The sequence below is a fragment of the Schistocerca gregaria genome, chromosome 1 (assembly GCF_023897955.1).
Source record: "Schistocerca gregaria isolate iqSchGreg1 chromosome 1, iqSchGreg1.2, whole genome shotgun sequence".
In the NCBI taxonomy this organism is placed as follows: Eukaryota; Metazoa; Arthropoda; class Insecta; order Orthoptera; family Acrididae; genus Schistocerca; species Schistocerca gregaria.
In genome coordinates this window covers 1,193,572,215-1,193,594,422 of record NC_064920.1, presented here as the reverse complement: position 1 = coordinate 1,193,594,422, position 22,208 = coordinate 1,193,572,215, and the positions used below count along the sequence as shown (strand labels likewise).

General features: G+C 42.6%; 1 protein-coding gene across 1 annotated transcript in view; it reads right to left on the bottom strand.

The window, feature by feature from the left end:
- LOC126317237 (uncharacterized) overlaps positions 1–22,208 on the bottom strand; it is an 86,407-nt gene that overhangs the window by 14,587 nt on the left and 49,612 nt on the right. The window contains exons 4-5 of the mRNA XM_049993103.1: positions 13,328–13,510; positions 2,481–2,618 (exon numbers count right to left, since the gene is read on the bottom strand). Coding sequence (XP_049849060.1) covers positions 2,481–2,618; positions 13,328–13,510 — 321 coding nt within the window. The remainder of the gene's footprint in view (positions 1–2,480; positions 2,619–13,327; positions 13,511–22,208) is intronic.

Below are 22,208 nucleotides of genomic sequence, written 5' to 3'. Positions count from 1 at the left end.
TTATCCAAACGGAACACCCACGACGAGATAAGACTGAGCACACAGCACGGAAAACTGCTCGCTTTGGAGAATATGCCGTCTGATGCACTTGCAAACTCATGTAACACCAGAATACAACTCTTGCCCCACATTCACAGTTTCTTTCTAGGCATTAGACTAAAAACTTTTCCTGCAGTCTCTGTTGTTTAATATTACTCCTAATACTCTTAAAGAAGGTACTGCCTGAACAGCAGAATAACTGAGCAGACTCGAGCAGACCGAGGCCTGTTGCACTATTTATAAACGGACTTATTTTGTTAATATTTGCAGCATTGCGCCTCGTCTGTCACACATATGGTTTGCACATTTATAAATGGAATTATTTTGTTAACATTCGCAGCATTGCGCCTCATATCATTTATGGTTTCTGCGGAATGACCTACCATTCACCCACAGACATCAAGACAGTTCACTAAAAGTACCCCACTACGTAGGTCACCTAAAAGCAAAACAAAATTCTAAAGAAGAGCTAAAAACAGCATAAAGCAATGGATACAACACCAAAGGCAGTACACAAGCTACACATCACTAATCTGGAGATACAAAAAGGAGCCAGCAAAAATAAAAACAATCGGGATAGGCCTAATTCAACACACGACAGTAACAAAATGTGTACTCACACCGAAAAATTCATCCCACAACATGAACACAAAATGCCACACCGTAACATATCACAGTCAATTCGCAGACAAATTTAGTATCATCTTCAAGAAACGAAGTTAATATAGCCTACAAGGAAAATAGCAAGCCGGCCGGAGTGGTCTAGCGGTCCTAGGCGCTCAGTCCGGAACCGCGCGACTCCTACAGTCGCAGGTTCGAATCCTGCCTCGGGCATGGATGTGTGTGATGTCCTTAGGTTAGTTAGGTTTAAGTAGTTCTACGTTCTAGGGGACTGATGACCACAGCAGTTAAGTCCCATAGTACCCAGAGCCATTTTTGAAAATAGCAAAAGGCAAAAGAAATTTACAACTGTAAGAGAACAGGAAGATAAATACAGTAGTTCAGAAATATACGAATTAAAATGTTACAGGCGCATTCTAAATACATCGTGTCCCAGATTTGCCACCCCGTAACATATCACAATCAAATCACAGACAAATTTAGTATCATCTTCAAGAAACGAAGTTAATATAGCCTACAAGGCAAATAGCAAGGCGGCCGGTGTGGCCGAGCGGTTCTAGGAGCTTCAGTCTGGAACCGCGCAACCTCTAGGTCGCAGGTTCGAGTCCTGCCTCGGGCATGGATGTGTATGATGTCATTAAGTTAGTTAGGTTTAAGTAGAAGTTGTCGGGTACTGATGACCTCAGATGCTAAGTCCCATAGTGCTCTGAGCCATTTGAACCATTTTGAACAAGAAACGTCGCGACAAACGTCGATTGGTTTTGGCGGTGTCTTGGGGAGCGAACCATGGACAGGAACCCGTGTTCGAAAACGTCATCCAACGACGATCCAAAGCGTCGAAGCTGTAGGCGCCGGTGCAGGGCACTAGAGCCCCTCCTTCGGCAGCAAACATCACTTCGTACACTGACGAACCGTCATGTGGAGCGTCTCGCAATGCTGTTTGTTGTTCAGTGATTGCGATTGACACGATCGCCAGTGGAGGAGAAAGAGCTAGCTACTACCTAAACAGGCCTTGTCTCCTATTACTGCGGTGCTATATCGCCTTGTTGGATGACAGTATCGGACACGAGATGCCGCCTGTAGTTTATTTTTCTCCTGTATACCGGAAAACACTGGAAATATGAGAGGTTTCCAGGGGAAAAATGAACTGCAGATGAAAATCCGTGTCGAAATTGCCATCCTCCAAGGCAACACAGCATTGCATTGATAGAAGATAAGACCTTCCTACGCAGGAGCTAGCTCAGTCTTCTCCACTGGCGATCGTTGGATTTAGTCGCGATCACTGAATAACAGACAACAGTGTGGCACGTTCCGTCAGTGTACGGAGTCACGTTTGCTGCCGAAGGGGTAGCCTAGTGGCAGGCGCCATCGCCTATAACTTCAATACCCTGTAGTGTCGCTGGATGACGTTTCGGGACACAGGTCCCTATCCTCGATTTCTTCCTCATGACATTCTCTCCAACACCTCGAACTTTGGCGGTATCCTTTTGACATATCACTGCACTGTGCCTACTAGTGCCTACATAAGAACCCATGTGTACGTGGAAAGAATAGAAAACTGAAAGTAGCTTATACATCACAAACCCATAATTGAAAATCGGTTGCTGATGTGAACATGCTGCAAAGAATAACTACACATCTCCTACTAAAATACTCTTGTGTATGATGAAATTATTTTCCTTACACCATAGACCAATCACGGCGCCTAGCATAAGCAGGAAAACATGTTTGGTTAGAAACATGAGTAGGCACGAGTAGGCTGAAAATGACACGACCCGTTCAGCTGGCACAACCCCACGCGAGTGTGGGAGGCGGCTCACCTCTGATGTTGGGCCAGACGTGCTTGGCGAGCAGCCACTGGTCCTGGCCCTTCTTGCCCTTGGGTTCCCCAGTGATGACCTCTGCGAGCGCCTTCAGCGCCTCCCTCTTCAGCTCTGGGCGCGCTCCCCACATGCCGGCTGCAACAAAAGCGGACACTGTCAATACCCCTCAAGTCTCAGACTAGCCCACCATGCTGCATCCGTTATCAGGAACGGCGACCACTCACAGGTATTGCAATGCAATGCCTCCGGGTGGTCACTATCAGATTATATTAGATTAGGTTAGATGAGATTAGATTAATACTAGTTCCATGGGTCATGAATACGATATTTCGTAATGATGTGGAATTAGTCAAATTTTCCAATAAATGACATAATTAAGTTAATTTAACATCATAATTAATTTAATATAACACCTTTTTTATTTTTTAAATTTTTTTATAATTTTTTTTTCTTAATGTATATCTAAATTCCTCTACGGAGTAGAAGGAGTTGTCATTCAGAAATTATTTTAATTTTTACTTAAATACTTGTTGGTTATGTGTCAGACTTTTGATACTATTTGGTAAGTGACCAAAGACTTTAGTGGCAGTATAATTCACCCCTTTCCGTGCCGAAGTCAGATTTAATCTTGAATCGTGAAGATCATCCTTTCTCCTAGTATTGTAGTTATGCACACTGCTATTACTTTTGAATTGGGTTTGGTTGTGAATAACAAATTTCATAAGAGAGTATATATACTGAGAAGCTACTGTGAATATCCCTAGATGCTTAAATAAATGTCTGCAGGATGATCTTGGGTGGACTCCAGCTATTATTCTGATTACACGCTTTTGTGCAATAAATACTTTATTCCTCAGTGATGAATTACCCCAAAATATGATGTCATATGCAAGCAATGAGTGAAAATAGGCGTAGTAAGCTAATTTACTAAGATGTTTATCACCAAAATTTGCAATGACCCTTATTGCATAAGTAGCTGAACTCAAACGTTTCAGCAGATCATCAATGTGTTTCTTCCAATTTAATCTCTCATCAATGGACACACCTAAAAATTTTGAATATTCTACCTTAGCTATATGCTTCTCATTAAGGTCTATATTTATTAATGGCGTCTTACCATTTACTGTATGGGACTGTATGTACTGTGTCTTATTAAAATTCTGTGATAGTTCGTTTTCAAGGAACCACTTAGTAATTTTCTGAAAGACATTATTGACAATTTCGTCAGTTAATTCTTGTTTGTCAGGTGTGATTACTATACTTGTATCATCAGCAAAGAGAACTAACTTGCCTCTTCATGAATATACACTCCTGGAAATGGAAAAAAGAACACATTGACATCGGTGTGTCAGACCCACCATACTTGCTCCGGACACTGCGAGAGGGCTGTACAAGCAATGATCACACGCACGGCACAGCGGACACACCAGGAACCGCGGTGTTGGCCGTCGAATGGCGCTAGCTGCGCAGCATTTGTGCACCGCCGCCGTCAGTGTCAGCCAGTTTGCCGTGGCATACGGAGCTCCATCGCAGTCTTTAACACTGGTAGCATGCTGCGACAGCGTGGACGTGAACCGTATGTGCAGTTGACGGACTTTGAGCGAGGGCGTATAGTGGGCATGCGGGAGGCCGGGTGGACGTACCGCCGAATTGCTCAACACGTGGGGCGTGAGGTCTCCACGGTACATCGATGTTGTCGCCAGTGGTCGGCGGAAGGTGCACGTGCCCGTCGACCTGGGACCGGACCGCAGCGACGCACGGATGCACGCCAAGACCGTAGGATCCTACGCAGTGCCGTAGGGGACCGCACCGTCACTTCCCAGCAAATTAGGGACACTCTTGCTCCTGGGGTATCGGCGAGGACCATTCGCAACCGTCTCCATGAAGCTGGGCTATGGTCCCGCACACCGTTAGGCCGTCTTCCGCTCACGCCCCAACATCGTGCAGCCCGCCTCCAGTGGTGTCGCGACAGGCGTGAATGGAGGGACGAATGGAGACGTGTCGTCTTCAGCGATGAGAGTCGCTTCTGCCTTGGTGCCAATGATGGTCGTATGCGTGTTTGGCGCCGTGCAGGTGAGCGCCACAATCAGGACTGCATACGACCGAGGCACACAGGGCCAACACCCGGCATCATGGTGTGGGGAGCGATCTCCTACACTGGCCGTACACCTCTGGTGATCGTCGAGGGGACACTGAATAGTGCATGGTACATCCAAACCGTCATCGAACACATCGTTCTACCATTCCTAGACCGGCAAGGGAACTTGCTGTTCCAACAGGACAATGCACGTCCGCATGTATCCCGTGCCACCTAACGTGCTCTAGAATGTGTAAGTCAACTACCCTGGCCAGCAAGATCTCCGGATCTGTCCCCCATTGAGCATGTTTGGGACTGGCTGAAGCGTCGTCTCACGCGGTCTGCACGTGCAGCACGAACGCTGGTCCAACTGAGGCGCCAGGTGGAAATGGCATGGCAAGCCGTTCCACAGGACTACATCCAGCATCTCTACGATCGTCTCCATGGGAGAATAGCAGCCTGTATTGCTGCGAAAGGTGGATATACACTGTACTAGTGCCGACATTGTGCATGCTCTGTTGCCTGTGTCTATGTGCCTGTGGTTCTGTCAGTGTGATCATGTGATGTATCTGACCCCAGGAATGTGTCAATAAAGTTTCCCCTTCCTGGGACAATGAATTCATGGTGTTCTTATTTCAATTTCCAGGAGTGTATATATTAAGAACAACAAAGGACCCAATACCGACCCTTGTGGAACCACATTCTTGATAGTTCCCAGTTTGAGGTATGTGCTGATATTTGCATATTATGAGAACAGCTTATTTCAACATTCTGCGCTCTTCCAGTAAGGTATGAATTAAGCAATTTGTGCACTGTCCCACTTATGCCACAATATTTGAGCTTGTCTAGCAGAATTTCATTATTTACACAATCAAAAGCCTTTGAGAGATCACAAAAAATCCCAGTGGGTGATGTTCGGTTATTCAGATCATTTAAAATTTGATTGGTGAAAGCATACATGGCATTTTCTGTTGAAAAACCTTTCTGGAAACGAAACTGACATTTTGTTAGTACTTCATTTTTACACATATGTGAAGCTACTCTTGAATACATTACTTTCTCAAAAAATTTTGGCTAAAGCTGTTAGAAGGGAGATTGGACAGTAATTGTTGACATCAGATCTATCCTCTTTTTTATGCAAAGGTATAACAATAGCATATTTTAGTCTATCAGGGAAAATGCCCTGTACCACAGAGCTATTACACAGGTGGCTGAGAATTTTACTTATCTGTTGAGAACAAACTTTTAGTATTTTGCTGGAAATGCCATCAATTCCATGTGAGTTTTTGCTTTTAAGCAAGTTTATTATTTTCCTAATTTCAGAGGGAGAAGTGGGTGAGATTTCAATTGTATCAAATTGCATAGGTATGGCCTCTTCCATTAACAGCCTACCGTCTTCTAATGAACACCTGGATCCTACTATATCCACAACATTTAGAAAATGATTATTAAAAATATTTTCAACCTCTGACTTTTTGTTCATAAAATATTAATTCAATTTTATGCTAATACTGTCTTCCCATTTTCTTGGTTGACCTGTTTCTCTTTTAAGAATATTCCAAATTGTTTTAATTTTATTATCAGAGTTACTGATTTCAGACATGATACACATACTTCTGGACTTTTAAATAACTTTTCTTAATATAGCACAGTAGTTTTTATAATGTTCGTTAGTTACTGGCTCACTACTCTTTCTTGTTGTCAGATACATTTCCCTAGCCAGCTGCGGTGGTCTCGCAGTTCTAGGCGCGCAGTCCGGAACTGTGCCACTGCTACGGTCGCAGGTTTGAATCCTGCCTCGGGCATGGATGTGTGTGATGTCCTTAGGTTAGTTAGGTTTAAGTAGTTCTAAGTTCTAGGGGACTAATGACCACAGCAGTTAAGTCCCATAGTGCTCAGAGATACATTTCCCTTTTCCGGTTACAAGATATTTTTATACCCTTAGTAAGCCATGGTTTGTTACATGGTTTCTTACGAGTATATTGAACTATTTTCTTGGGGAAGCAGTTTTCGAATGCGTTTACAGAAGTGTCATGAATTAAATTATATTTTAAATTGGCATCAGGTTCACGGTACACCACATCCCAGTCTAACTGCTGTAGGCTTTCCCTGAAATTTGCAGTTGTTAAATCATTGACTGAATATACTACTTTGGAGGACTGTTTAGTATTGCTGAATGGAGCTTTGTCATATATTGTAAATAGCTGTGCACCATGATCAGAAAGACCATTCTCAACAGGTTGAGCATTTATATGGTTAAACATATCTTGGTCTATAAAGAAGTTATCTATCAGTGAGCTGCTATCCTTTACCACCCGAGTAGGGAAATCAATAACAGGTGTCAAATTGAAAGAACCGAGTAATACTTCAAGGTCATTTTTCCTATTACCCTCTTTCAAAGAATCTACATTCAAGTCCGCACAAATAATAATTTGCTTCCCCCTGTCTGACAGATAGCACAACAAGGAGTCCAAATTTTTCAGAAATAGATGAAAATTTCCTGATGGGGACCTATATACAGTTACAATTATAAATGTGCCTTTATTTAATTTAAGCTCACAGGCACATGCTTCTATATGTTTCTCTATACAAAACTTTTTTGTTTCTATACTTTCTGCACAATGAGAACTTTTGACATATTTGGCAACTCCTCCTTTCTCCATATTTTCTCTAATTACATGTGCAGAGAGCTTATATCCACTTACATTTACTTTATCCATATCAGTAACAATGTGATGCTCAGACAGGCATAGTATATCTATTTCATCCTCAGCTTCTAAATCTTCTAAACAAACAAGAAGCTCATCTATTTTATTCTTTAAACTCCCAATATTTTGATGAAATATACTTACATTATTTTTAATTATGCTTTTATGAGAACCTTTCCTTATTCTAACATTTGCAGTGCTCTCGTGTCTGAGTTTCTCATTGTGCTTATGCCTAGTTCCTATGCCAGTGGTCACATGGTGTTCAGTGAGGCAGATTACGTCAACTGGGTTGGGTGACTATCAATGCAATTACCTAGGACTGAGATACAACTTGGTGGAGATAAAATTTTTGGTGACTGGAGAAAATTTATAATTGACATCTGTGATTGGTGGTCCAATGTGCTAGAATTGTGCTGTTTAATTTCTTTCCTAAATTGAAGATTTGTTTCAATCCTGACCTCTCGTAGAACTTGACATCATTCTGTCTTACCTATCCTAAAAAAGGTGCTGCTCCAACACCTGTAACCACTGGTATTTTACCATTCATGGCTGTGCCTCCCCCCCTTAAATTTCCTGCTGTTACTCCAACCAGTTTATCCTTCCCTTTCCTGTTGAGATGTAGGCCGTGACTGGTATAGTCCAACCTACTGAGAGAATCAATAGGAACCACACCAATATGAGCTCCTGCACCCGACCCAAGCAGCCATTCCAACTCCAAATCAACTCTCCCAACAGAAGAGTTCAAATGAGGCCGATCATGGCGTCTCAGGACAGATACAAATTCAACATTGGTGTGTCTCGATGTCGACGCAATCTTTACCAGGTCACACTCTATACTGTACCCAGGATCTCTGTTGATACTGTTCCCTGGCCGTCCCACAATAACGGCGGTGTCTTCCATGGTAAATCCTTTACAGAGTGAACCTAAAGCCTCTGTCACCTGATCCAGACTAGCACTTGGTTTGAAAAAATTTGTGACCTGGTATTCTAGTCCTAATTCCTCCTGCAGAAGTTGACCTACACCTCTTGTCTAACAACAAAACTTTCTTCCTTTTCGAAGACTTTACTACATTCTTTTTCAATTTCCTATTGAAAGTTTGTTGTGTCCTGTCTACACCTACCTCTGCTTGAGGCTCATCAGTCTCTAACTGTAGCAACATGTCAATCTTATTTTTGACATTCACCACAAAACTGTCAGACTTAGTTCTAGGCCTGTTCCTTCTGTTACCTGTTGCCACTTCCCACTTCTCTTTGCCCTTCTCCCTCCTTAACCTGTCCAGATCTTCCCTAGCCTGATCTAGCTCAGCCAGAAGGGCAGCAATTTCCCCCTCCTGTTCCACTACCTTCCTATCTCTGCTGCAAATCCTACATAACCACTGATGAGCCTGATCCACTTTCCCAACACCCACACCACCTCAGTCCCCCCAATGAAAAAAACTACTGCATCCATCACAACAAACCCCGGAACGAAAAATTCTACGGCAAGTCAGGCACTTCTCACTCATGGCAAAAATAATACTTTAGCTAGAATAAATCAATTAAATTACCAAAAATCAAAAAAGACGTTACAAGAATTAAGCCTATTCACAAATGTATATAAGCAAGTTTCTGATTTAAAATTCCGCTGTTTTCCTGAGGTCTGTATTAAAACAATGAAGGTATACGCAATTTATTATATACTTCACTCGATGGAATGAAAAAAGGGACAATTAAACGAGATACCTTAAATTTGATTCTCCAAAAACGTTACGAGAATTAGGCCTATAAATAAATGTATATAACCAAGTTTCTGATATAAAGTAATGCTGTTTTTCTGAAATCTGTATTAAAACAATGAAGTTATACGCTATTTACGGTAGTTTACTTATTTGTTACCGAGAAACTAGTCAAATTACGGTGAAACAAGAAACAAACACGTTTACAAAATTTAAGTCTAAGCGCGACTTCGCGAACTTACGATCTTTTCGTGTTTTCTGAAAAAATACGCAAAGAAAAGTGAAACCTTTAACGGCAAGACTAAACGATACACTAATGCACGTATTTAATTTGTTGTCGGTGTTAAACTAAACTATATTCCTGTCTAAATCACTTCACTTTCTGGAAATAGTTTCTGGCGTCACTTACTCGGCGGCCATCTTGGAAGGAAGTTAAGAAGCAAACGATTGCTGTGTTAATCACAATGCTTAACCAAAAATGACCTTTTACTTTGAAAAAATATTGAATTCAGTTCCGTGGGGTAGAAGTGAACTGGGCCACGACTGAGTATTTACTTCCTTGATGGCGGAAAACACTAAGTTTGAAGCCTTTATCCCTCTTCTCTATTGGCGTTACTTTCGTTATTAGACATTTCAACCGCTTCTCGGGCTCTCCTTCAATAAATGATACATTCTTAGGCTATATATAGGGCTCTACCAAAAAAGAAACACTAAATCCACAACACATTACCGTGCCTAATACAGTGTAGGAAAACAGTTGGCGTTCGAGACAGCTTCCAGACGTCTCGGGATGTATAAACACAGGTGCTGTGTGGTTTTAAATGGAATCTTATACCATTCTTCCTACGAAATTGTGGTAACTTCAGAAAAGCATGATGGAGGTGTTTAACGATTAAGCACCTTTCTCTCCAAAGTAGACCACAAAGTCTGAAGACCATTCAGATTTGCTACTGTGATGACCATGGGAGATGTGACAGTTCATCCTAGTGCTCACAAAAGCACTCCTGGGCGAAGCGAGCTGCGTACACTGGGACCCTGACGTCTTGGAACACAGCTTCACCATTAGGGTAAAAACACAGTAACGTGGGATGGATCTGATCACCAAAATAATCACAAACTCTTCACACCGGAAAAGCGACCATACAGAGTAACCATAGGGCCCATCGAATACCACCCAAAGTGCCCAAATAATCACCAAACAGTGCGAAACAAGACTCATACGATCAATGACTTTCTTCCATCATTCCTTAGTGCAGGTTTTATGGTTTAGGCACCATGTTTTCCTGCTACAGGACTTTGCATCACTGATGAACCGTTCTTAAATTCCAACTCGTCCTGCATTTCCCTGTTTATAGGCTCGCTTCGGGTTGTTTTGGTGCTGACGGGCTTCACGAGTGCGACATTCTCTTCTGCAGTGACTTTCGCAGCTGTAACCCTCTTATTTTTCGTCACAGTCCTCTTCAATAACTGTCTTCATGATCCCGCAACTCACACTTTTGTCCACCATGTGACTTAGAAGGGAAAATACCCAACTGTCAATAAACGGTGTTGATGAAAATTGGCTGGTGGGTAGAGGAGACAAAATAATGCAATACGTATTTCTTTGTGCCCAATTTGACTTTTAAATGGATAAAATAAATCACGAAAGGTAATTCGGAGAGATGGCGACTGGGGGCGGAGAAGCGGTCCCAACCGTAGACAATCCGCAAGGATTTTCTATTTCGTTAATTAAAAATGTAACTCATTATTAAGAAACAAAATCATTACAATAATGATCATCTATAAATAAATGCTTAAACATGACGTTTTCTTACACCAATCACACAAAATGATCGAAATTTCATCACATAATGTAGAGAACAGGATATAAAACAAAATTAAGGAGGTTTTCAGATTCTTGCGGCTCATCCTCTGAATATCCTGGTTTGTAGCAGACATATTTCAGTTCATTGCTAAGCCATAGTGAAAAGAATTGATTATGTACTAGTGACTGTAGCTTAATTACACTATGTGATCAAAAGTATCCGGACACCATCAAAAACATATTTTTTTCATATTAGGTGCAGTGTGCTGCCACCTACTGCCAGGTACTCCATATCAGCGACCTTAGTAGTCGTTAGACATGGTGAGAGGGCAGAATGGGGCGCTCCGTGGAACTCACGGACTTCGAACGTGGTCAGGTGATTGGGTGTCACTTGTGTCATACGTTTGTACGCGAGGTTTCCGATGTGATAGTGAAGCGGAAACGTGAAGGGACACGTACAGCACAAAAGCGTACAGGTCGACTTCGTCTGTTGATTGACAGAGAACGCCGGCAGCAGAAGAGGGTCTTAATGTGTAATAGAAAGACATCTATCCAGACCATCACCCAGGAATTCCAACCTGCATCAGGATCCACTGCTGGTACTATGACAGTTAGGCAGGAGGTGAGAAATCTTAGATTTCATGATCGAGCGGCTGCTCATAAGCCACACATCACACCGGTAAATGTCAAACAGTGCCTCGTTTGGTGTAAGGAGAGTAAACATTGGACGATTGAACGGTAGAAAAACGTTGAGTGGAGTGACGAATCACTGTACACAATGTGGCGATCCGACGGCAGGGTGTGGGTATGGCAAATGCCCGGTGAGCGTCATCTGCCATCGTGTGTAGTGCCAACAGTAAAATTCGGAGGTGGTGGTGTTATGGTGTGGTCGTGGTTTACATGGAGGGGGCTTGCACTTCTTGTTGTTTCGCGTGGCACTATCACAGCACAGGACTGCATTGATGTTTTATGCACATCCTAGCTTCCCACTACTGAAGAGCAATTAGGGGATGGTGACTGAATCTTTCAACACGATCGAGCACCTCTTCATAATGCACGGCCTGTGGTGGAGTGGTTACAGGACAATAACATCCCTGTAATGGAGTCGCCAGTACAGAGTTCTGACCTGAACCGTATAGAACACCTTTGGGATGTTAGGAACGCCGACTTCGTGCCGGGCCTCACAGACCGACATCGATACCTCTCCTCAGTGTAACATTCCCCAAGAAACCATCCAGCACATGACTGAACGTATGCCTGTGAGAGTGGAAGCTGTCATCAAGATTTAGGGTGGGCCAACACCATATTTAATTCCAGCATTACCGATGGAGGGCTCCACGAACTAGTAAGTCATTTTCAGCCAGGTGTCCGGATACTTTTGATCACATAGTCTATATTGTTTCTGAAATGGAGTTTGACGTCAAAATTATGCAGCAGGACTAGATCTGCTAACCTTCTCACAGTGTTCTTTCGGTATCGAAAACCGTATACATACCACGTCTGTACCTGCACCGAGGGGGCCCCTGTGGCCGAGCGGTTATCGGCACTTCACTCTGAAACCGCGCGACCGCTACGGTCACAGGTTCGAATCCTGCCTTGGGCATGGATGTGTTTGATATCCATAGGATAGTTAGGTTTAAGTAGTTCTAAGTTCTAGGGGACTGATGACCTCAGATGTTAAGTCCCATAGTGCTCAGACCCATTTGAACCTTTTGAACCTGTGCCGTCGATTGTTTTGGGATCACCAGGTGAATAAGTTTATTGTGCTCTGGTATGATGGTCAAAACGGTTTTTTCACGCTGACGACCTATCTTTTCACAGTTTTAAAAGAAACTAATGGTGAGTCTGGACTGAGAATTCGAGAGTCTCTTTTTGAATCCCAAAATGTCCTTGTGACAGCATCCAAATATGGTAAACAAACGTTTGACCAGGTCAGAAGAGTAGAGCACTTGCCCACGATAGGCAATGGTCCCGAGTTCGAGTCTCGGTCCTGCACACAATTTAATCTGCCAGAAAGTTTCAGGTCAAAAGATATTTCAAAGATGTTTTCTTTCAGGGAGAAAAAAACTGTATTATTGTTAGATTCTTAGGACTGTGAATGTGAAAGAACCATATGGAGCATCGTATCTGAGGACGAAGGACTTGGGCTTGTGGCGATCGTGAACGGCTCAACTGCACAGGTACAGTCTAGAGATAGAGATGGCTGTGGATGATGGAGGAACTTTGTGAGAGCTTTCCCAGATCTAATTCTGTTGAATGATTTTGATGTCAGTCTCCACTTGAGAAACATTATAATTAAGCAACACCTTTTACCTCTCTCCACTTGTGAGAGGAAAACGAAGGAGAATGTCCAGCACTGGTGTAAAGTATGCTTCTGCTTGCATTTTACAGTAGCTGGCCGTTCAAGAATCCATGGGAAACGAATAAAATCGCCGAGCGACTTGGAGTAATGCTGAAGGGGTCTGTGGGGAGGGGGAGGGACTGCTCCTGTGGAGGAGGAACTGGGTCCAGATTGACGTGACTAGCTGGGACGTACTCACCCAGGATGGGGACGTTGTGACCGGTGTGGTCGCGCATCACGTGGAACGTCGCGTTGGACTCCAGCCACTCCCTGACGGCCCCAACCTCTCGCTCCAACGGCAGGGCGTCCAGGTCCCTGGAGATGAACACGTCCACCAGAGGGTCAGCCATCGCCAGGAAGCGCCACGCGTTCTGCTGCCGACCTGCGGACAGAGTGCACGTAGCTCACCTGGTCTGGCTAGCCGATCGAAATTCATGCTCCGTCCCAGCACAGGTTTCATTGGAAGATTCACTGCCAGGATGCAAATACTAAATTAAAACGCCTCAAACGCGGTAACGTAGCAAAATGAATGCACTTACCTTAAGCGGAGTGCCTGTACAGAAAATTCAGCCTAGTGATTGTACTTGCTGAGAATTAGTCAATGTGATTGTTGACGTCCTTTCTGAAGGAAAGCACTGCGAGTGCCGTTAGCTGCTCTCGATTCGCGGTATACTGTAAAACATGCCTGTCGATGGCTCCTCACAATGCTGAGAGAATTGTCAACAGCCCGTGCATGACTACTGCGACTATTGACCATACCGTTTCTGGTGTCACATGTTTCACCTGAGATACTCAGGAAAGTGAAGGTCTGCAGCTCTCAACAAGACATGAGGTCGAAACGCAGCACGTGGTAGAGCTGCGAATCTAGCAGGTTCTATCTAGAGAAATCTCACTCTACCTCTGATGTTGTCGTAGGCAGTTACTTTGCTACACAGTTTCCTGAAAATATTTTAGATCCTCAGTGGCACAAACAGAGGAGCAGTTGAGAGACCTCTAAAAGCTTTCCTCATTGTGAAGGCGCTTTGTACGTTTTCCGCATAGCAGAAAAGAATTTTCGGAGTGAGTCCATAATGGAGGACAGCAAACATAAGACATTCTAAGACAAAAACAAGATGCACCACGGAGGAGCTATACAATCTGGTTGTGGGGCGGCAGGTGGAGTTATTGTATTTTAAATGTTCCTATTATTTATTTAATGCTGTTGTTTGCCATTCTCAACACTGGCTCTCTAACTACAATATTGGCAACCAGAAAGTGATTAGCAAAACGTGAAGCCTGTAATTAGAATTCCTAGTGCCCACTTCATCTGAGAAATACATTTATAGCTGCAGCTTATAGCTCTGAGGAATTAGGAGATTGTCTGGGATTCATAATCAAAAACGATTCTCTCTAAAATGTTCACTGTATTCTGAAAGTCACAGACCAAAAAAAAAAAAAAAAAGAATCCACACAATCCAACTACCAGAGCAGTTCAGAGTCTAATGCGCTGATGCAACTATAACTGTTCAAATTAAATGTTTAAGTGAATGCTCGCCATCAAGTGATGATAATGTTCATAAAACGCCACGCTAAATAATGGTAGAATGTCTGTCCCGCAGCGGCACGTGAAAATACGACATACGCAAACTGAAGATAGATCATTAAAGTCATCCCAGAATTAACACTTCACTCGAAAACGATTTCATGCTTACACGTATACCTAGTAACTTATTATGGCATCCGAAGCTGTTTATGGCAATGATACCGATGCGATGCGACTCCCGGCACAGGTGGAGCGCTAATCTGCGTCTGGAGAGAACTGGAGCCTTTCTCTCTCGTGCAGCGTTCTTGTATATAAATCCGCGGTGCGGACGGCTAAGGGGACGCCTGATCAAATCCGCTCTCCTGGCTAGCCGCTGGGCTAGTAATGCATCACTTTAAGTTATTGAAGAAATCATTGCTTCCTTTGCTTATGGCCGCTGAAGCTCTCAATTTAAATGTACAATCAGCATACAGGTAAGTAATCATAATAAAAGTCTGACGTGGCTAAGTCAAATACTTTGGGCGAGATAATTAATTTAATTACACTATACGCAGTAGGTGATCTCTGAACTTGCCCTTTGGAGATACGCTATAGCTATAGTTTTTTAGTTATTCTGTTGAAACTTGTCACATCTTTATAATTATAGCGGTTCTCCCTTCTACTTAAATTTAAACATCCTAGCTTTATTTATTCGTCTACTTAATGTATCTTGCTTCCTTAATTTCTAAGACAAAAAACCAGAAAATCATGAATTTCAACTAAAATTTTAATTAGTGCAGTCCAGAATACTGTTTCTACTAAATTATTATGCATAAGGAATCTAAATAAAAAATTTTAAGTTTCTAGCTCTTTTCTGCAGCGCCAATGATTTTTCCAAAAAAACATCCAAATTTAGAAAATGGTTAAAGTTACTGAACTGATATTCAACACATATTGATTTAGTATTACTCCTGACATGCTAGAAACGTTTCAGCTTATTTACTTAATTTTTAAAGTATTGCACAACATTTATAACGTCAGAGCTAGTTACAGCGGACTAGGCTGGCACACAATGGAAAGACTGATGTGAATTTTATACGACGTGAGTAGGCTGCTTCCCTACATGGTCACAAACTGATATTCATACAAGTATTGACGGAAAACGCCACATTGTAAATTTTGGCGGCCGATGAATGAATCTGTGATGTTGCAGCATGTAACTGGCAAGCATAATAAACAGGGGACACTTCGATATCAGGGCATAAATTCGTTGCGAATTTTACTCCATGTATTGAGTTCGACAGCAACTCTATCTCGCAGACAGGCGCGTGGACAATATGCGTTGGTGTCAGCATTGGAGAGAGGTTGAGTAGTTGGGTCCAAAGAAGCCAGTTGGAGTAATTGGCGAATCGCTCAAACTTTGCATAGTAGTGATGCCACTGTTCGCCAATGTTGACAGGAATGTGTCAACTATGGCCGAACACCACGTTGAGAAGGATGCGGTCGAGCTACAGACGCAACACAACGTGAGGGCCGAGCAATCGTCAGAGCGGCACTCAGGCGCTCTGATTCAGCATCGATCCGACGCCCAAATGGTGCTTCAGTGGTCACCAGGAGCACTAACAGGCGGCACACAGAAAGGGATCAGAGCTCACGGTGCTTCTTGCCAGACTAACAGTGACCTCTGTATGCGGACAAGCCTGTCTGCAGTGATGTCGAGCACATTAGAACTGGGACTTCATTGACTGGACTAGAAGTATCTCCAGTGATGAGACCCATGTCGATCTGAGGCCCGATGACCAACGAAGACACCCCGGACAGTGGTGGGATATCTACCTGACTGTCTCCCGCTATAATGTCCGACAGCCAGGAGCGATTCTCTGGGATGCCATGTCATTTCACGGTACGCTTCGTTGTCATCCGTGGAGCCCTCACGGCACAGCGGCACGTCGACGATATCCTACATCCACTTCTGTTGCTCTTCATGGCACGCCACCTAGGACTTACGTTTCAGAAAAGGTAATGCCCGCTCACACACGACGAGATTTTCTACTGCCTATCTTATGTTTGCCAAACCCTGCCCTGCCGTACCTTGGCCAACAAGGTATCCGGATACAGAGGAAAATCCGCCGGTAGCACCATTGTTTAATTCTTTCACCACTGCAGATATGACTCGCATAGATATTAGTTTCAGTGGCACTGTGAGACAGCTGAAATCACGAAAACTCAACAAAGCACCGGGACTGATGAAATTCCTATCAGATTCTATACCAAATTTGTTGTAGTTTGCCCTCTCTTAATCAAAATACAGCGTAGATCCATCAAACAAAAATTTTTGTAACAATATAGCAGGTGACAACCGTCAACAAGAAGGGCAGCAGATGTGATCCATGAAACTGCCATTTCATGTGCCTGACATCCATTAGCTGTAGAAGCTTAGAACGTATTCCGAGTTCAAACGTAAGAAAGTATCTAGAACATAATAACCTGCTCCATATCAACCAGCATGGATTCCGAAAGCATCGATCAAGTGAAACACAAATCACGCTTTACACACGACATCCTGAAAGACACCTATCAGTGCAGTATTTCTTGACTTACGAAAAGTATTTGACTGAGTACCACACCTAGCTTGTTACTGAAAGTGCGATCGTCTGGGGAATCAAACAAAATTGGCGACTACACTGACAATCTCTTAGTAGGAAGGATGCAGCCTGTTATGTTACACTGAGAGATATCGACACGTATACACATAACTACAGATGTGCCCCAGAGAAGTGTGTTAGGATCCTTGTTGATCACGTTCTATGGTATCGACCTTGCAGACAATATTAATGGTAACCTCAGACTTTTCGCTGATGACGCAGCTGTGTACAATGACTTACAGTTTGAAAAAATCTGTACAAATATTCAGTTAGATTTTACTAAGAGTTCAAAGTTGTGGAGATATTGACAACTTGCTTTAAATGTTCAGAAATGTAAATCTGTCCCACTTCAAAAAAAGAATAAGATGCAATATCAATGAATCACAATGTGAATCTGTCAACTCTATGCATAGTGTGACAATTTTTTAGGATATGAAACGGAACCACCGTATAGGTTCAGCCGTCGTTAAGTAACGTGGCAGATTCGGCTCTTTGGTAGGACACTGGAAAATTATGTCAGATTTCAATAATCATTGGTAGAACATTGGAAAATTATTTCATACTTCGGTTCTTTGGTAGTACACTGGAAAACTCTATCACTCTACAAAAAAGAAAGCCTACTAAACACTCGTGCTACCTACCCTAGAATACTGTCGAAGTGTGTAGCTTAGGGCCTGTACCAAACAGGACTAAGACGGAATGACGAACGTGAAACAAACATGGGCAGCACGGACGATTGTTTGATCGAGCACGATTTGCTTGATCTATGGGAAAGCTTCAGAAAGACGCTGAATGCGTTGACCTGGCAGACGCCACAAGATAGAAGCAAAATATACCGTGAAGGCATGTAATGTCCCTGTTACTCATTGAGAAACGGCGGCAGGTTATTGAGTTGTGTTGCTATTTTTCTACTTTGACAGGTTACACAATTCGGCACATGATAATTAACATGAATTATAAGAAAAATGATGATAGAAAGGCACAATCGGATGAATTTACTGAGGAGAAACTACCGGAATTGAGCGCCAGATTGTCTCGCATAAGGGAAGCCATACCACTTCAGCTGCAAAGTCCCTATTTGAGATACCTGATACAATTGTGACCTCTGTCCTACCTCATCAACAATAATAAACCTGATAAGGGGGGAAATAATTAGACGTATCTACTAAATAAACCATCCTAGTACCTTTTATCCTATCATTAGACACAGGCGTTCTGAGGGACGTCTGGTCGCTTATCCGTCTTTTGGAACAGCGTCCAAGACGGCGGGCACGGATGACCTCTCCCTGTCCAGGACAAGAGGCGGAGGAACCGAGCCAGTCCTCCAAGACCAACGGCTCCTCACCGAACTTTATCTCATCTTTGTCTGACTTTACTACCCAGCTCTTGTTCTTTGCCTTACCCAGATAAAAAAAAATGGACAAAAAGTGACATTCCCACAGCACTTTTGACTCCTCCGATACCGCATTCAAAACCATTCATGCTTTACCTCACGCTACAGGAAATTGCAGAGAGAGGAAGAAAGGACACACAACATGCATAATAGGAAATAAAAGAAACCATACTGCGCCATATATACTCCACAGCCATGCTGGTGTACCTCTCACAGTGGTGTGACCGGGTTGAAACGCCAGAGCACAATCAGTTAACCACCCGCAAAACTGAATTTAGAACAACAACTGCAAAAGGACTTGTGGACACTGCATTCATAGGCAATAAAATGTCGTTCTGAACTATGGAATGGTACCGATTGTGCCGTTCCAAGCCTACTTAAAAGTTTTCAGGAACCACGTTTAAATGATGAGTCTAGGAATATACTACTTCCCTCTTCGTAGTGCTGCCGTAGATACCGAGACGACAAGGTTAGACTAGTTACAGCGGCAACAGAGGCGTTCAAACTGTCTTTTCTCACGCGCTCCAAACATGAATGGAACGGGAAGAAACAGCTATGACGCGTACATTGGGAAGTATTCTTCCATTCCGCCCACAGTGGTTTGGAGAGTTTACGATTTGTGTGAGAAAAGTAATGAGGCTGACAACACTGCGAGCGATCTTCCAAATGCTCAGTCCGAGTTTCAGCTCTGCACAGCCATCATCACGTAATTTTTGAGAGCGCCATCAGTGATGTTGTGTTTTTGTACTGTGTTTGGAAAATGGAACAGCCAGATTTAGAGCACTGTTATGCCTTCAACTTTTGTGTTAAACGTGGGGAATACGCGAGTGTGGCATTTGAAAAGTTGAAAAAGGCCTAACGGGAACATTTCATATCACGAGCACAAGTTGTACGCTGGCACAGAAGTCTGGAAGTCCGAGGACACGTTGAAGATGAACCTTATTCAGGGAGACGAAAACGTCGAACGTGTGCATGCTCTTGAGAGATTGTTCCTCCACGATAAACTGCCAACTAAGTGCAAAAAAAGAAAAAAATTCAAATTTATTGTTGTTGTTGTCTTCAGTTCTGAGACTGGTTTGATGCAGCTCTCCATGCTACTCTATCGTCTGCAAGCTTCTTTATCTCCCAGTACCTACTGCAGCCTGCATCCTTCTGAATCTGCTTAGTGTATTCATTTCTTGATTTCTCTCTCTACGATTTTTAACCTCCGCGCTGCCCTCCAATACTTAATTGGTGATCCCTCGATGTCTCAGAACATGTCCTACCAACCGATCCCTTCTTCTAGTCAAGTTGTGCCACAAACTCCTCTTCTCCCCAATTCTGTTCAATACCTCCTCATTAGTTATGTGATCAACCCATCTAATCTTCAGCATTCTTCTGTAGCACCACATTTCGAAAGCTTCTATTCTCTTTTTGTCTAAACTATTTGTCGTCCAAATTTCACTTCCATACATGGCTACACTCCATACAAATACTTTCAGAAACGACTTCCTGACACTTAAATCAATACTCGATGTTAACAAATTTCTTTCCTTTCCATTGCCAGTCTACATTTTATATCCTGTCTACATCGACCATCATCAGTTATTTTGCTCCCCAAATAGCGAAATTCCTTTACAACTTTAAGTGTCTCATTTCCTAATATTATTCCCTCAGAATCACCCGACTTAATGCGACTACATTCCATTATCTTCGTTTTGCTTTTGTTGATGTTCATCTTATATCCTCCTTTCGAGACACTGTCCATTCCGTTCAACTGCTCTTCCAAGTCCTTTGCTGTCTCTGACAGAATTACAATGTCATCGGCGAACCTCAAAGTTTTTATTTCTTCTCCTTGGATTTTAATACCTACTCCGAAATTTTCTTTTGTTTCCTTTATTGCTTGCTCAATATGCAGATTGAATAACATTCGGGGAGAGGCTACAACCCTCTTTTACTCCCTTCCCAACCACTGCTTCCCTTTCATGCCCCGCGACCCTTATAGCTGCCATCTGGTTTCTGTACTAATTGTAAATAGCCTTTCGCTCCCTGTATTTTACCCCTGCCACCTTTAGAATTTGAAAGAGAGTATTCCAGTCAACATTGTCAAAAGCTTTCTCTAAGTCTACAAATGCTAGAAACGTAGGTTTGCCTTTCCTTAATCTTTCTTCTAAGATAAGTCGTAAGGTCAGTATTGCCTCACGTGTTCCAACATTTCTACGGAATCCAAACTGATTTTCCCCGAGGTCGGCTTCTACCAGTTTTTCCATTCGTCTGTAAAGAATTCGTGTTAGTATTTTGCAGCTATGGCTTATTAAACTTATTGTTCGGTAATTTTCACATCTGTCAACACCTGCTTTCTTTGGGATTGGAATTATTATATTCTTCTTGAAGTCTGAGGGTATTTCGCCTGTCTCATACATCTTGCTCACCAGATGGTAGAGTTTTGTCAGGACTGGCTCTCCCATGGCCGTCAGTAGTTCCAATGGGATGTTGTCTACTCCGGGGGCCTTGTTTCGACTCAGGTCTTTCAGTGCTCTGTCAAACTCTCCACGCAGTATAGTATCTCCCATTTCATCTTCATCTACATCCTCTTCCATTTCCATAATATTGTCCTCAAGTACATCGCCCTTGTATTGACCCTCTATATACTCCTTCCACCTTTCTGCTTTCCCTTCTTTGCTTAGAACTGGGTTTCCATCTGAGCTCTTGATATTCATGCATGTGGTTCTCCTTTCTCCAAAGGTCACTTTAATTTTCCTATACGCAGTATCTATCTTACCCCTAGTGAGATAAGCCTCTACATCCTTACATTTGTCCTCTAGCCATCCCTGCTTAGCCATTTTGCACTTGCTGTTGATCTCATTTTTGAGACGTTTGTATTCCTTTTTGCCTGCTTCATTTATTGCATTTTTATATTTTCTCCTTTCAACAATTAAATTCAGTATTTCTTCTGTTACCCAAGGATTTCTACTAGCCCTCGTCTTTTTACCTACTTGATCCTCTGCTGCCTTCACTACCTCATGCCTCAAAGCTTATAGATCGAATTCAGCTATAAGACTGCATCCAAAAGAAAGCCTAAATTTTACTGATTCCAGCAAAGTGTTTAAATTAACCTAAAGTCTATTCGTTAAATAGATATTAAGACTTAAAATCTGTAGCCTGTATGACTTTCAGTGCCAATTGTGACCAAACTACTAAATAATTCCGAGATTTGTTTCGATGCTTTTGCTACCTTTATTTTTCTACGTAAAATGACTCCAGTCTCAACTTTGTAAGTGCATTAATTAAGAATTAAGCAAATTTGAAAAAGTAAAAATTATTGTTCAAGAGGGCTGCCATGGTTATAAGTCGGGAAGTCCCACTGCAGGTGCATAAGTTAGTTCCGCGTATTTAAATTGATACAGCTCACTCATGTTATTCAAGTAATAAAACCCAATAGTTAACTTCAAAACCAATTAGAAACGATCATTTCAACCCTGGGAATTATAAACTGTAGTTTATTACAGAAATAGTCAAATATTCAAGCACTCGTCTATATAAGGTCCGAGCTGGTGCAGTT